At 38.6% G+C, this 17,670-nt stretch overlaps 1 protein-coding gene across 2 annotated transcripts in view; it reads left to right on the top strand.

Moving 5' to 3' along the window:
* MICU1 (mitochondrial calcium uptake 1) overlaps window positions 1-14,251 on the top strand; it is a 139,226-nt gene extending 124,975 nt beyond the window's left edge. For both annotated transcript variants that reach the window (XM_072131114.1, XM_072131113.1), the window contains exons 11-12: window positions 8,228-8,317; window positions 13,490-14,251. In XM_072131114.1, coding sequence (XP_071987215.1) covers window positions 8,228-8,317; window positions 13,490-13,650 — 251 coding nt within the window. In that variant the 3' untranslated portion in view covers window positions 13,651-14,251. The remainder of the gene's footprint in view (window positions 1-8,227; window positions 8,318-13,489) is intronic.
* The last annotated feature ends 3,419 nt before the right edge of the window (window positions 14,252-17,670 follow it).

The following is a 17,670-nucleotide window of genomic DNA, read 5'->3' as shown; positions in this document are numbered from 1 at the left end:
GTTGCTCAGACAGCTGAGATCAGAGTTCCTGGAAGCTCGGGGAAGCTCGGACAGTTTTGTTAGTAAGGTGGAATTCAGCTGAGATTTTAAAGTGAAAAACAGATTAGGAATAATAATAATAATCTCACATAGCGGCTTCATATTCAGCAGTACTTTACCAACCATAGGGGACATATAGAAATAAAATAATACCTTACAGAGTACAAACAGTCATAAGGAACAATAGGAGTGAGTGAGCTTACAGTCTATGAGGATAAAGGGAGGACACGGGGTATAAGAGCTTGTATAATGGTCCAGCCATTCTTTATAAGGGAACACAATAAAATAATTTAATAAATATAAATTCTGCTGCTTGAATCAGTCATCCGCGGCCAGTTAATGGGACTGCAGAGAAGCCTGGAGCTTGGTATATATTTGGTGTTTATGGGATAACAGACAGGAATAGGAAACAGGATGGGTTAGTAAAGAGAGAGTTGACATTTTATGCAGTTATCGAGTGTGATAGTCCTGCCTAAAGAGATGGGTTTTAAGAGCATATTTGAAACTTTGGAGGTTGGGCATTAGTCTCATATTCCGGTGAATAGCATTCCAGAGAATTGGTGCTGCTTGGAGGAAGTCCTGGAGAAATGCGTGAGAAAGAAGCCAAAGTGGTAAAAGTGTGAAGTAGTATTGCTGTATGATTAATGAAAATGCTTTTATTTTTTTTATTGAATGCTAACTAAAACTAAGAGGACAGTTGACTATGGATGAAGCTGATCACAGTTCACTTATCTGCCCCAAGGAATGCCAGACTCCCTGGGTTGATGTTTACATACGACACTAGCGGTTTACAATGCTACATATTCAAGAGAAAGAGATGTTTTTTGATAATTTGATGCCCATGTAGTAACTATCCAGTGAACTATGGACATTACTTCTTTACATTTAACTAACCAAGCCCAGGTCCTGCCCCACTGAAAGTTTCTGTATAATCCTTTGAGGCATCAGTTCTATACAGAGAGAGATATTATGCCATACTTCTGTCTTGGTGTGATTTCTTTGAGCCCACTCAAATTTGAGCTCATTTTATTAACAATTGGAAAACCTGGGGTTGTGTAAACAGGGGCAGAACTTGACAAAGGAAACACTTAGATCCAAAAAGACACCTTTCAAATCCCTTGTATTTACTTGAACCATTGTTTTGCACCGTTTGTTGAAAAGATATAGCATAATTAAACCTCCCACAAACTTATCCCCAATAGGATGAACACTGTACTACATGCTCTACTATTTATTTGTTGTGTTGGGATTTTACCGTTTGTTTATCCCATTGTTTTTATACTTTGGCAGGAAAATGTAGATACTATTCTCCTAGTAGTATAGGTATTTGACTAAATTGGCAAACTCTAGTTAATGTAATGTTCATAGGTACTGGAGGCCAGAATATGGCACATGTACACTTAAATAGTCTAAAACTGGCACTCAGTTTCATTTTCATTTTGCTTATTATTTTTTTTCTTCATCTTGTATCTATGATAGAAGTTGATCTAGACCTTTTTTTTTCTATTTCAGTAGTTTTGTGTATCCACTGTCAGCCTAGGTCATAGGTCATGGCAGCGATCATTTGGTGGTTTGTTGTTTTAACATTTGCTATTGTCATACAAAAAAGAGCTTTTGAAAATCAACCAAGAACCTTAAAGAAAAAAAGACCATCTGAAGTGCCCTATGTGTGACTTGCCATTTCAAATAGACTATTGGGGTAGGGATCGGTATGACTTGCCAACAGCAGCATTGTATAAGGTAATGTTCATACATTAAGGTTAGCTCCTTTTTGGGAGCTCGGGCATTTCAATATCTTTGCATTGGTTGTTTCTACATTTCATCGCCTCTGTACGCAGAAGGCATGCATTCTACTTTGCAGACAATAGAGGATAAGATGATTACGGGCAGTGACAGCGCCGCCAGAGGCACTTTATTCTCTTTGGCATATTCACTCAAGGCTGAAGCCGGCAGCCAGGTATGATCTGCAGTGTATTCCAAACACATTTGTATGGGTCTCTCTAAATAGAGAATTGGCAGCAGATTGTGAAGGGGCTGTCAGTGCCATTTCTTATTGAAATGTCATGCAGGTCAGTGCTGCCTGTTGGCTCTTGTTTGCACCTGTCTGGGATAAAACAAGCTGGCAAGGCAGGGGATGCTAATCTACTAGAGCTCAGCAATATCCGTAACGCTGCTCAGATCTTTTTAACGGAATGTCCTTCAAATTCACGCATCTGCAACTTTTAATTAAAGCTCAAGGCCTGTATCTCAGGCAGTGTTAAATTACAGGTCAGCAGAAATGGGAATATTATTATTCATTTTATTCATACATGGGTAGTTTTACTAGGATATACAACTGTGGGTGTGTTTGCACCCATAGTCTTGTTTATGATGCATACAGTATTTGTTTGCTGTGTGTACATACTGTATAAGCCGGGATGGATTTGGTGAAGGAGATCTCAGGAAAGTGACAGAGGTGGAGAGGGGCAACATAATAAGAGGAGGTGGTAGGTCCTCCGAAATTTTAAATGTGGGTAACACAGATGCACCACATGTAAATTCATGCAGAAAACTGCCACTTTTCAAAGTGACAACTATTCCTAGTCCTTTGTCTTTCAATATAAACAAATATGTTAACTGCGATAGTCACCACGTGGTATATCTTATCACCTGTACACATTGTCATTTGCTATACGTAGGATGCACGGTCAGAAAGTTTAAAATTCGTCTTCATGAACACATAAATGATGCAAGTAAATTATCTTTCCGTAACATGTAGCCAAACAAAAAGGTTATTGCACCCAAACAGGGAGGTGACTGGCGAAAAATGTAACTTACCAGAGTGACTTTTTGGATACTTACCCTAAACACTAGTCACCCCCATGGTTTAAATTTAAGATCCAATCTCATGCATTTTTATTGATTTTGTTACTACTTAATATATTTTTTGTAACATCACTTACCTCTGTGCATCGATACATTTATCAATTTTCCCGAAGTTCATATTATTCTTTTCGTGTTATCTATTCTCCATGTCATTTCCTGATCCCCTCCCATGTGGGTGTTTCTCCACAACGCATCATGGCTCCTTTTTGCACCCATGTGCACATGGCTTTTTAAACAGTTAGATTAAAAGTTAGTTTTTATGCCTTTTTTCATTTTCATTTTTTCTAAACTTTTTTTTGGATCTTTGCTGGAGTTTATCTCTACTTTTTTTGCACACTAACATACTGGTCTTATCTCTTCATTTACCCATTTATGCCCTCATTTTTTTTTTTTTTTAAGGCTTTAGAAATTATGCAAATGGCCCTGAGGGGCTCTAGGCTCCATTAAAACCTATGGAGCCTGGAGCCCCTGGGGCTCATTTGCATAACGTTGCAAAAATCAGGACATAAGAAGCTAAAAAAAAGGAACAGATCCTGTCAGAGGGGGTGCACACCAGTATGTCAGTCTGCTTGGTTTACTGGTGGTAGATGTCCTTTAAAGGAAACCTACCACCATGGATCTACCTAATAAGGTAGATCCGCTGGTAGGTTCATGCTGAATGCTCCAAAGTATAATTTGATTTAAAAAAGCTCATTTTAATATTATATAAATTAGAGGCTCCTGGTTCAGCTCCTATCTCTACAGCGCGCACTCATGTAGGAAGCCGGAGTTTTGCGGATGCACAGTAGGTCCAGCTTCTGAGCCGAGACCATGCTTCTGCCTAAGCAGTGCATAAGCGCATAGCTGCGCAACTTTGGCTCGATGTGTGGAGTAGCCTACGGGGGTGTGGATTAGCCTTTACTCCTACTCTACGCCCCAGTAGTCTCTGACGCTAATTTTCATAATACTTAAATAAGCTTTTTATCAAATTATTCTAATTTAATGATTAGCAAAATACTACTACAGTATCGGGAAGGAGCTTTCAGTATGAACCCACCAGCGGATCTACCTTATTAGGTAGATCCATAGTGGTAGATTTCCTTTAAATGTTTATATCCAATAAAGACATGTATATATATTGTCATCTATAATGTATAATAAGTCATTAGAAACTTTATCAGCTTTATCAGTGGATACAAGACAGAAAGCCAATTTGCACAAGCGGGTTAGTCCCTTGCGGCAAAACTCCATAACCGTACTTCAGCCGGGGGCAAGGGGAGAATGAAAAAGGCTCACTGGCTAAGCCCTATCCATACTGACCAGGTGTTTGCTGCCAGAGGTTTATGCAGATCTGTTACAATGTGCCAGTGTCACACTGTTATAGATCCATAGCAAAGCTGTCATATACTACACTACAGAAGTATTGCAGTATATGGTAGGAGCTATCAGACCCACTAGGATTAAAGTACGCTGAAACAATAAAATAAAAAAAAATCACCCCCCCTCTATAGTACTGATCTAGAACTAAACAAAAGAAATATCTTAAAAAAATAATTGTTCAATAGGTCATAGAGTCCCCAAAATGGCAGCAATGAATATGTCATCACGTCCCGCAAAAAATAAGACCTGTGATTGTACCGACCTAAAGAATACAGTAGAGGTGTCATTTGGAATGAACAGTGAAAGTAGTAAGAGCAGAGCCCTCAAGAAAATGTCTCAAATGAGTTTTATTGTCAATTTCACTGCATATAGATTTTTTTTCCTGCTTCCCAGTATATGGCTTTTTAAAGGAGGGGAGCAAAAAAATTGAAATGGAAAAATGAAAAAGGGCATTGGCGGGAAGGGGGTTAAATAAGAAAGGCGGGAAAAAGGACGACACAATAAGTTATTTCTGTAATAAAGTATATTTCAATTTTTAATATTATCATCTGCACTAGTGATTATAGAATTTTATGTATGAGCCATTAGCTCATAAATATTTTTTTTTAATTATTATTATTTTAGATAAAACCTATAACAAAACAGATTTGTAGCAACATCTGACATTGTATTTGTTGATCTCTAATTTTAACTCTAATTGGAAAGCCAAATATATGCTTGTATATTCTCTGGGTGTTCTTACCAGTTCTCTACACTACATTTCCCCAGTGTATACAGAATTTTTTAGACTATCATCCTCCGTACATGCCCGATACATAATTTATATTAGAACAAAAACATAACTACCAAGAGGAATATATTAAACAAGTCTTGCATCAGAGCAATCAAAGGCTCTAAATATATCCATTTGTAACGTTTATTTCCATCTCTAGTATGTAAAAGAAATCTTGAATGGGGATTAAAATGTTTATTATTATTTGCTCCAAATTCAGGGTAATTAAGACAGGGTAATTAATGTTAGAAAACATAGAATTACAGAATTTAGAGTGTAAAACTCAAAATTTTGCATAAATTTAGTTAATTTTTTCTTTGCTTTGTTATTTATTAAAAAAAAAAGAATTTTATCTGATACTTGACATTCTCACATAATAAACCAGGGGCACTTACTCAAAGATCCCGGCACTGTGACTGTGTTATCTTCTTATATTTGTTATCCATGGCTTCCTTCCTTATAAAATGATCTTTTACAATTATGCTAATGAGTCAGAAGGGCTCTGGAGGGTGCTGCCAGAGCCCTTCTGAGCTATACTTTCACAGGCTGTTAGACTGTCTCACCGTCCCCCTGCACTCTCAGCACTTCCCACTGCCTGATGTAATCTCACTACAGCAGAAGTTGTTTCAGGACACAGTGGGAAAGGGGAGAGCTCCATGTACAGTTTAACAGCCTGTAAAGCTCTAGTAACTCCCCCAGAGGCCTTCTGGTTCATTAGCATAATTTCAAAAGTTGTTTTGAATAGAAAGGAGGCCATGGATAACACATCTAAGAAGATTACCACAGTCACAGTGCCCGGATCTACGAGTAAGTGTCCCGGGTTTATCATTATAGTAGATTTCCTTTTAATTGTTGTGCACCAGACTCCCAAGCTCAAAAATAAAGAGAGGGTATAAACTATGATCTATGCGTTAGTGTCCCTGGTTTATCATGCTGGATTTTCATGGTAGATTTCCTCTAAACATTTAAATGGATTTAAAAAGGATCAGGATAAATGATACAAAAATGTAATTAAAAAACATAATGCAATGTGTTTACAAAGTGTCTTGGTCAACTATAATGAATGGACACTTTATGGATATAAAATAACCTTTGTAATCTTCCATTATGAGGTTCTTATCCTCTTGCTATGCATTAGGGGGAGCATTTAAGGCTTTCTTCATGTAGTGTGGTCCTGTTTCCTGACTCCTCCAGAAGATTGTCTAGATTCATTGCTTTGTCCCTACTGTCATGTAGCTCCTGGCAGCCAGGGTTTAATGAATTTTATTTCCCTTTAACATCCAAAGGGAAAAACAAGGCAAAGAAGTGTCAAAGAATTGATCCTTACTGTTAATTAATCTAAACTCTTTGTCCCGGAAATGTCAGGGTTACGTTATGTACTTATTTCAGTCTTGCTGATGTGTGAAATGGAATGGGCAAGCGAACTGCACATAGGGACCTGGGTTGTCATCAAACATGATAGCTCATGCAGAGAAATTGTAGCCCAAATGAAATTCATATGTTGTAAAAAGATGTAGTAAATCGATATAAAGCGCTCACCAGTATAATGCCTGCAGTGGTACGGGGTAGCATCTACTCTCGTGTTCATCTCTAATTACACTGCCTTTATGATGTCAACCATAATCGTGTGGTCATGAAAATGTAAGATCTCTCATTGCCATCTGCTGATTACTTGTCAAGTGCTGTGTTGTTTTGTTGCTATATTTCAATACCTAGTTGTCTTGTTGAACCACAGGCAGCATGAAATCCCAGCAGGCTCCCATGTTACGATAAGACAAGGTTGGGAAAAGGGCTACCTGGAAACCCTATCGACAGGTTGTGTTGACATGTCTCTTTCTAGATAGGCAGAGTCTTGTCAATCAAGCCAAACCTGGCATAGTGAAGCCATAGAGAGTTGCCCCTTGACTCTTGTAGCAGTTCTCTGCTCAATTTTGCTTTCACATAGATACTTTATAACAACGGGGAGGGTATTGACATGGGAAGGCATGGTGGTTGTGTTCTGATGAGACAACCCGTTACTTTGTATAGCCTCATTGAGTGCATTAGACATTATCCCAGAATTCTTATTAGTGGCCTACAGTTGGCTTTTGAGTGGATATTGTCACTGTTAATATTATACAATTTAGATGATATAATGTAAGGACAGCTTGTGTCTCCCAAAACGGGTTCAGCTCAGAGCCGTGGTTTCTAAAGGTGGGTCACACTTATGGTGACCATATGCACTGGGCATTTCAACAGTGTTTTTGTTTATCCCTTGAATTAAGATGCATGAAGCTGTAGCACAACATTAAACCATAAACATAAATAGAAAAAAAGTTTTTATTTTTCATCCAATGGATGCTATGCCGTGTCACAGACATAGATTAATTCTTTATGGGTAGTTATTAGGTCCTTAGAGGACATTACCACAAGATTTACTGGTAGTAGACTGTCCCCAGTGACATGTTTGTTACCTTAGGGGGTCCTGGGCACCGTTTTTCTTTGTTTTCCAAGCTCCTTTCTTCTGAGAAATGCACTTCACAAAAATATGGTAATGAGTCGGAGGCGCACAGGTTTATGTCACTTGAGCGCCTTCATGCTCACTCTTCAAGTAGTTGCGCCTCCTGTAATCAAAATCCATGCTCTATCCCTCCCGCTAGCATGGCAGACAGCCGGTGATGACATCTGGCTGTCTGCAGGTCTCGCACATGTGCAATAACTTTCCTTGCGCAGCCGGCTGCACAAGGCAGGTGTTCGTTTGCATGCACCAGACTTGCAGATACCTGCCAAGCTAGTGGGGGGGACAGAGCATGAATTTTGATTACTGGAGGTGTGAATAAATATTTTTATAAAGTGAATTTCTCAGCAGAACGGACCTTGGAAAACATAAGAAAAATGGTCCCCAGTACCCTTTAAGGTAATAAGCATGTCAGTGGGGACAGTTTACTCCCAGTAAATCTGTGCAGTTCCCGTGGTTTCATCATACTTCATAAAGTCTTCCATTTCTCCAGTTTTTAAGAAAGTGAAGGCTATAAAAGCTTTATTCGTTCTTACACAAAAGTTATTTCCTCTGATATACTGCACACATAAAAGCTAATAAACAGAATTTAGGTAAATTACAGGCTGCTGTGCACTGTCTGGATTCATGGTATTAATATATGTGTCTGGTGTCTGCTTTATAATCATTCTGGTCCCTTGTTGTTCTCTCTCCAGTTACTATGCAGCAAGTTGCCAGGACGGTGGCGAAAGTTGAGCTCTCCGACCACGTTTGTGATGTCGTTTTTGCTCTCTTTGACTGCGACGGTGAGTGTGAATGACTATGCTTCATATTTCTTTATTGCTTTTTACTTGCAAGGTTATTTACCGTTCCACTCTGGAGAGAGATTTATTTAGCCATTATACATGGAAATAGAAAAATTACCAAATTACATAATCCTGTGACGAGTAACTGCTGTGTGACTAGAACAGGGGTGCCTGGATGGCTCACACATATACTAAATTAAAGTACCCGTAGCTAGCCCGTAAAGTATAATGTTATTAATTACCTTTTAATATTATACTGCTGAAAAATAATTAAAAACACATGGTAAAAACACCCCAGACAATGAAATACTAAATCTGACGCGTTTCTGACCTTAGCGGTCCTTAGTCATATGACTAAGGACCGCTAAGGTCAGAAACGCGTCAGATTTAGTATTTCATTGTAACTGCTGTATCCATGCAAGAATAAAGTTTGAAGTCTTTTAACACTAAGAAGCAAGAGTGCGATCCTCATCCTTCACAACCTTATAGGTAGAATAAATAACAATAAGTAAGCAGTAAGTTAGGACTTTATTCCTGTGTTGCGATAAATAAGTTGGTTTTGGATTGTAGTTTGGCCAATTGGTCTGTAAAATTTTCATTATCGCTGCCCTATCCTGTGGATTCGGCCTAATATCCAAGGTTGTGAAAGCTCCTTTAACCCTTGTGCTTGGAGAGGATGCTGAAAGATTTACTGTAAAGGACCGATGGAACTTGTGGTGGTTGTTATTGTTGGAAAAAAGAAAGAAATCTGATCAAATGCTCTCAGCTTTCACTGCCTGGTGAATTCAGAACTTTTTTTCAATAGGGAATTCTTTTGTATAACCACTATAAAATACTTCTATATTAAAAAATGTCTGTAGAATAAGTTTTATCTATGAAACCATTTTCATAATGCAGTATAAAGTGCCATCTCTGATTATTTCTTTTACTGCTTCTTTTCCTCCTTGAGTTTTCAGCATAAGTGTGTTGTGCGTGTAAGTGGTCCCAGCCTGCAGTGTATACCCCCTGGGCTCATTGCTATGTCTCTAGTTCTTGTCTAGCCCTCAGGGTACATCAGAGAAGCCTGTTACATAAAGCTTGCCTTGATGTTGCTAATTATTATTGCTGTATAAAGTAATCAGATCATATGTTTATTCTGTTAATTGGCCACATGTCAGATGTTCAATTCCCTTTGACATAGACAGACCAGGTATTAAGTTGTGCAGTATAGCCACTTATGTGTTTTCCAAATTCCTAAATTGTTTTCTACTTTCTGTTCTTCTCTCTGACTTTACTAAAAGGGCATAGTCGTAAAGATCCAGATATAAACTCAGATTAATATGGCCATTCACAGCTTTATGGTTCATAACTCCATACTTGTATCCAGCTTATTGTGTGGTTACACGTGCACAGCTTCTTTAGAAGAAGATTTACTAGCCCTATGATCGACTCATTCTACGGTAATACTATGGCTCTGTTCAGAGCCTTTAAAGGAAACGGTCACCAGCTTTTTCATATTTGGCTAATGCCATGTTGTCCTGGTTACATAACATTGAAATTACCACATGGATGGTAAAAATGTAATCTACTCCGTTCTGCAGACATACCGTATATACTCAAGTATGAGCCGACCCAAGTAAAAGGCGAGGTACCTAATTGTAACACAAAAAAAAAACAGGAAAACTTAATGACTCGAGTATAAGCCGCAGGTGGAAAATGCATTGCTCAGAGCCCCCCCCCCCCTTCAGTATATAACCTGGCAGACCTTGTAGTGCATAGCCTGACATCCCCTGTAGTGTATAGCCCGCCAGCCCCTGTAGTGTATAGCCTGTTTTCCGTCAATAGGGGTGCAAGGTCCAAAGCACACTCCATCTTCTCCTTCATATACCCTCCCCTGCAACATCATATTTCATACATAAATGCAGTACATGTACAATGAGCTGCACTGTAGACGTGTTATCTACTCTATGCACATGAGCAAATGGGATAAGAGTGATTTCAACTGGGCCTGAAGGAAAAGGGAGTGGTTTCAACTGTGGACTCTATGGCTTGGGCCTTGCAGAGATACACCCCAGTGACTCCAACTTTTAACAGCTTTTTCAATGTAATATAACCAACAATATACTGACATTAGGTTTATATGTAAAAGGATGATCACAAAAACCCTTTATTTATTCATAACAACTTAACAAACCCCCAGGATCGGTTTTATAGCTATGGCAACTGCTCAGATGTTGGACAAATGTGATGTGTTTCTTTAATTCGGGTGTTGAAATGAATATCCTTCTTTTTTTTATCTGTTGTTGGGGGTAAAAGCCCCTATACCCTTTAGATGATCAGTGACGACTAGCGTTACTAAGGGTTGGCAGATATAGGTTTATTTTCTTGTTCTAACAATCACACTAGCTGTGTGGGAGACAATCTTCCATCCATGGAATATTATTTTGGACAGGTTTATTTAGCTTTTTTTATGGCCATATACTTAAAACTCTCCCAAAAATTACTTTTGAGAATTTTGAAATATAATTAACTTTGAGAACTCCTTTATGGTGATGGTTTTTGCTTTAATGACCTGTTAAAAATAATTGAAAAATTGTCTGTGCCGACACTGACAGGATGATTAAAAGACAGTTTAATGAAGATAATTACATTTTACTCATGCTTATATTTACTGTATCCATTTAACTAATTAAGGTTATATTTGTAGTTCACTTCAGAAGAACAACTTACATCTTTAGCAGAAATGAGGAATATAATCATGAACTTTAAAACCAAGTAATGAGATAATGACTGACTTCACCATTATTGTAAATGTTAAAACCGTTATCTCTTTTACTGTATGTTTATATGGAATATTTGGTTTAACACAAACCAAAGTATTAAAAAGAAATGTTCTAAAGTACAGGAGTTTTTTGGACTTTTATCAGTGTCTATGTGGACTTTGGAGGAGGCAATGGACTCCATTCAAAATAATAAAGCCCCTGCATGGATGGTCTTCCCACAGAACTGTGCAAAGAGCAAAAAGACTTTTCCCAGGCTACTCGAAGTATATGTAGCAGCTTTTGAGAGGGAATCATTGCCTGAATTAATGAGGGAATGAATTTTTGAAACCTGAAAAGGAAGAGTAGCTTGCAGAATCATACCAGCTCGTCGCCCCTTTACCTGTTGATGTGAAAATATTAGCAACAGTGTTGACCAGGCATCTTTCACAACTGGTCTATAGTGATAGCACAGTTTGGTTACTTCTCAGGATTCTGGATTAGTGATGTGTGGCCAATATTTCCGTTTCTCCAGACCCGCTGGTCACTGGGATTCCGGCAGTAACTTAAGTGCATCACTACCTACACTCCTTGCAACATCCTGCTGAATATCGCTGCACTTAAATTACCATTGGGCCCCTATACCTTGGGCTAGGCCCTACAACCCACTCATTCCCACAGATATTTGCTCCATGTGCATGTTGCCCCAGGGGCAGTCCTGTTTCCTCTACATATTGGGAGATTCATTTACAACTTTCTCATTCTGAGGAACCAATCACTTGGATTTATATAAACTTCCTCAATCTCTAGGTGTCCCCAGGAGGCAGGCTATAAAGTGCTGAAAAGATGGTACCATGTACCCATTTTACACCAGTTGATGTTTTCAAGGCAAAACACGTGTAGCTAGTGCACAAAGGCAAGCATTTAAGCTCTTTTGCGAATGGGGAGGAGTAACTCCCAATGCACTTGAATTTCTCTTCAAACTTAAATTCAAACTCAACGTGTGAACGCAGCCTGAGTGATGTTACCTAATCTTCTGAAGCTTGTGTTAGATTGCAAATATAATATGGTTATCCTTCAATCTTGTTTGCAACACTTTGGAGAGACAGGTAATTGTCTGAATATAATCAAGCTGGGAAAACCTCAATCTTACGTAGCAGTAGTAATTGAACCCATGAAATGGCTGGAGTATATTTGCAGGAAATTGTATACAGATACACAGAGGAATGAATGTGTTTTAGAAGAGGACATCAGGTTCCTATGTTCTTCTTTGCTACCTTCAGTCAAGTACTGCAGTATGGATTTAGCTGCCTCCTGTGAGTTATGTTATCTCACTTTCTCTGAGAAGATGAATTTTTCCTGCAGAGTAATATCCTCATCCTGGTTTAGTGAATAAAGCATTCAGTCGATAGTGGAGCGGTGTGCTGTACAGAGGAGCAGCTTTCTATTGCTCTGTCCAAATGTGATTTCTTAGTTTATACTTTGATGATCAATATTTTGCAAATCATTGCTTAAAAAGGATCTCGGGAGAGATAGAAATGTTTGGCAAAGGAACGGAATGGATGGAAAAAATAAAATCACTATTATTCTTCTCATCGTCCCCTATCTCTGCTACTGCACCGATGTTTACCAGGTCACTGATGGTCTCCCTGTTTTACTTTTATCTTGACACAGTAGGAAATGCCTAGAAATGTGCATTTGAAATATTATTTTTAAATTTGGTATTTTATTTATGCACATTTATGATTTTTGGTGATTTTTTTTTCTATCTAGAGGGGAATGGTTTAAATTGTATTTGTATTTAATTTTTATTATTTTTTTAGGCCCCCTAGGGTGTTTGAACCATCAGGGCTCTGAACCCTCTTACAACTGTATGAAACTGCTTATGCTGTATTATAGCATATTGTAAATATACTGCATTTCTATGACACTATTGCACAGTGTAATAGGCCATACTTGGAGAGGCTCCTAGGTATGTCATTAAGAGGCTTGTGACTGTTAAGGCTTCTGATCGCTGCCCCGGGTGACATCTGGTGGGGTATGGGGGTTGGTTGTTGATTGGCACCAATATTTTTTGTGTGTAAGAAAATATGGAAAGAAATACCATACATAAGCCCAAATCCAGATTATTTATTCTTTGCATGCCTTTTTTTCTAACATACTGCCTACAAGGGTAATGTACATACAGTATTTGTATATATATTTATCACATAAAATGTATTATATTTGTAAAGCAATCTTTATAATGTGCTTCTATTTTCGGCAATTGGCCTATGCTCGGTAAGGTGTAGTATCCAATGTTTCATTATTTGGTGGATGTTAATTTGTTGATTTTCATAGTGGATGTCACATGATGATGTATGGGCCATAAGATGACAAGAACTGCCAGTCATTCTGTAATAGAAAGTGATCTTTCTTTAATATTTCCTGACAGGGAATGGGGAACTGAGTAACAAGGAGTTCATCGCCATCATGAAGCAGCGTCTTATGCGTGGGCTGGAGAAGCCAAAAGACATGGGATTCACTCGCCTCATGAGAGCCATGTGGAAGTGTGCCCAGGAAACGGCTTGGGATTTCGCCTTACCAAAGCAGTAAGAGGAGGAGTAGAGTTTAGTCCCAAATCCAAAGATGATGAAAGACTTCTGAGTGCATAGGATCATCCCGAAGAACATGCAGTACATGTCATCAGACCTTATTATAATACGAGTGCTTTGTCTCACTGACCCAAATAGTGTCCCATCACAAAGTGGCCAGAAATGTACTAGGTTATAGCCAACTAGATGTAATGTAACCTTTCCTTGCTCCTACGCTATACAGAAACCCTAGAGAAGGCTCTTTTCACTTTTTCATTGGAAGCTGAATCGGGAATTCTATTTTCTTGAAAGGGCGGACATCGGGACAGAAAGGAGCTGGACCCACATGACACATCTGGATGTCTGTTTTTAACCTTTTTTCTCTTCCTCATGGCAACGAAAAGTTTAAAAAAATGGAACAGAGCCTTTTCAGACTGTCATCAATTGTCACCAAGCATTTATTTACAGGATTGTGCAAAAATCTATGACTGATTTTCTTCACTTGATAGGAGAGCTTAGTATAGGGTTCCCATCCACCAATGTAGCAGGAGATGCTGAAGTCTTTCGTTGTAGCTTGATGGCTTATGAATAAATTGGGATTTTCGCTTTGCTGTAGGCTACTACTACTGTTTCAGAGGTCACAAGTCTGTTATTAGTTTGTATCATATTCTGGTTTATGGCAACAGAAGGTTTATAGAGATGTAGGGGGAGATTTATCAGAAGTGTCTGAGGTAGAACTATTCTGGTTGCCCATGGAATCCAATCAGAGCTCAGCTTTAATTTTATAAACAGATGTGGGAAAATGAAAGCTGAGCTCTGATTGGTTTCCATGGGCAACTAGAACAGTTCTGCTCTCAGACACTTCTCTCCCCTGATATATTTAGGCTATGTGTAGGTTGTAATCTATTAATGCACACATAAGACTGATGAATAGCTTTGATGTTCATATACAAGTCAGGACTCACCAAAAAAACATACAATATAAGACAGAAAACACATATTATATACATCGTGTCAGGGTTTTATTTCTAGTGAAAATACAAACACATTTTGCATGTGACATCAGTAAGCCTAAATATAAGGAGATGAAACTAGTAAACCAGTACAACCAGTACATTTTTCACTTAAATAAACTATATATACAATTTTAATACTTTATGCAGATGGTTTGGTCTGATTGGGGGTGAGGGGGGTTGGGCGATTATGATTGTAAATAAAAAAAAATAAAATATTCTGTTGTTGAAGTGATTGTGGGTCATAATGTTTGGTGTGATCTCAATAGGACCTTGGAGTATGATGGCGGACTACTTAAAGGAATTTTCCCAATGCATTACACATATACAGTGTTGGATGGCCCACCAGAGGATCCTCCAGTGGGCCCTTGTTCAACTCAATATTGAACCCCAGAGATTGAGAAGTAAACAACCCAATTTGGAGGCTGTTACAGTCTATTTTCTGGGGTATGGTGAAGTGTGGGCCCACAGATGAATTTTCTCTGGTGGGCCTAAGGAACCCCAGTTCGACACTGCACATATACACATAATAGGAGACTAGTGTATGGTTGCCAAAGGTCCCCCTGTGTCTCGTGCTCCTGAGAACAGGTTTTTGTGTCTCTGATGTGAATGGGAACAAGACTTGGCTCACTGCTAGAGTCTCGAATGTCCAAGTTAAATTAAGTTAGTTGAAGCTTTTATCTTGCACCGCCAGTTCTTAGCCCATGCAGCCACTATTACATTTTTTTTTATTGGACTCATATCATCAGCCCTGTTAATAAGCAGTCAATTTCCACAGAAGTTGGTTCCTTTGCATGTCATACACTTGCTCTGGATTCTTTGCAGACACAAATTTATCATTAGCTATATTCATGGAAGGATATACGGTAACCATCTTTGACAAATTGACAACAAAGATCTTTTATATTATGTGAAACAAAAATGGAGACTGAAAAGTTTTCCAAAAAATTCAAACAGATTACCTATGTGGAGTTACTATATAAAGAAACTCTACATTCTCACAATGTAATGAATGCCCTTCCACTGTGGAGGCATTATGTAAAGAAGATCCTTCTGAGGTGACACTGTGTCATGATGCTCCATATGTCAAGGTACTGTTAAATGAAAGGTACAATGTAATGAAGCCCCTTATGTAAAGGTACTATGTAATGATGCCCCTTATGTAAAGGTACTATGTAATGAAGCCCCTTATGTAAAGGTACTATGTAATGAAGCCCCTTATGTAAAGGTACTATGTAATGAAGCCCCTTATGTAAAGGTACTATGTAATGAAGCCCCTTATGTAAAGGTACTATGTAATGAAGCCCCTTATGTAAAGGTACTATGTAATGAAGCCCCTTATGTAAAGGTACTATGTAATGAAGCCCCTTATGTAAAGGCACTATGTAATGAAGCCCCTTATGTAAAGGTACTATGTAATGAAGCCCCTTATGTAAAGGTACTATGTAATAAAGCCCCTTATGTAAAGGTACTGTGTAATGAAGCCCCTTATGTAAAGGTACTGTGTAATGAAGCCCCTTATGTAAAGGTACTGTGTAATGAAGCCCCTTATGTAAAGGTACTGTGTAATGAAGCCCCTTATGTAAAGGTACTATGTAATGAAGCCCCTTATGTAAAGGTATTAGGTAATGAAACCCCATATGTAAAGGCACTATGTAATGAAGCCCCTTATGTAAAGGTACTATGTAATGAAGCCCCTTATGTAAAGGTACTATGTAATGAAGCCCCTTATGTAAAGGTATTAGGTAATGAAACCCCATATGTAAAGGCACTATGTAATGAAGCCCCTTATGTAAAGGTATTAGGTAATGAAGCCCCATATGTAAAGGTACAATGTAATGAAGCCCCTTATGTAAAGGTATTAGATAATGAAGCCCCTTATGTAAAGGTACTATGTAATGAAGCCCCTTATGTAAAGGTATTAGGTAATGAAACCCCATATGTAAAGGTACTATGTATTGAAGACCCTTATGTAAAGGTACAATGTAATGAAGCCCCATATGTAAAGGTACTATGTAACGAAGCTCATTATGTAAAGGTACTGTGTAACGAAGCCCATTATGTAAAGGTACAATGTAATGAAGCCCCATATGTAAAAGTAGTATGTAATGAAGCTCCATATGTAAAAGTAGTATGTAATGAAGCTCCATATGTAAAGGTATTAGGTAATGAAGCCCCATATGTAAAGGTACAATGTAATGAAGCCCCTTATGTAAAGGTATTAGGTAATGAAGCCCCTTATGTAAAGGTACTATGTAATGAAGCCCCTTATGTAAAGGTATTAGGTAATGAAACCCCATATGTAAAGGTACTATGTATTGAAGACCCTTATGTAAAGGTACTGTGTAATGAAGCCCCATATGTAAAGGTACTATGTAACGAAGCTCATTATGTAAAGGTACTGTGTAACAAAGCCCATTATGTAAAGGTACAATGTAATGAAGCCCCATATGTAAAAGTAGTATGTAATGAAGCTCCATATGTAAAAGTAGTATGTAATGAAGCTCCATATGTTAAGTTACTATGTAATGAAGCTCCATATGTTGTGTCACTATGTAAAAAAAGCTTTAAAGTGGACCTGTCACCTGAATATTGGCTCTAGAAGCTGCTCACTAAAGTAAGTAGCTCGTAGCCCTACCCCAGGTGTAGCAGTGTTAAACCCCAAGCTTCAGAACATACCGATAAAGCTAGCGAACACTGCACTGCCATGGCCCTTTGAACGCCGTATCAAGCTTACAGCGGTCCAGCATATACAAGGGGGGGCAGTCCGTGGAGGTAGTGTCTGCCAGCATATGGTGTGGGAGTGGCGGTCCGGGGGAAACGCAGTGGAGACCCCCTCATGAATACACTGGACTTCCGTAAGCTTGGTCCGGTGTTTGGGCGGCTATGTAATGCACTGTACACTAGCTTTATCACTGCTATCACTGGGGTAGGACAAGGAGCTGCCCTCTTTAGTAGCCAATATTCTGGTGACTGGTCTTCTTTAAAAGTAAAAGAAGATGAGAAAGCGCTACATACGTTGATAACAT

This window comes from Engystomops pustulosus, chromosome 11, assembly GCF_040894005.1.
Source record: "Engystomops pustulosus chromosome 11, aEngPut4.maternal, whole genome shotgun sequence".
Classification (NCBI taxonomy): Eukaryota; Metazoa; Chordata; class Amphibia; order Anura; family Leptodactylidae; genus Engystomops; species Engystomops pustulosus.
The sequence above is the reverse complement of the archived record's forward strand: the minus strand, read 5'-3'. Positions and strand labels throughout refer to the sequence as shown.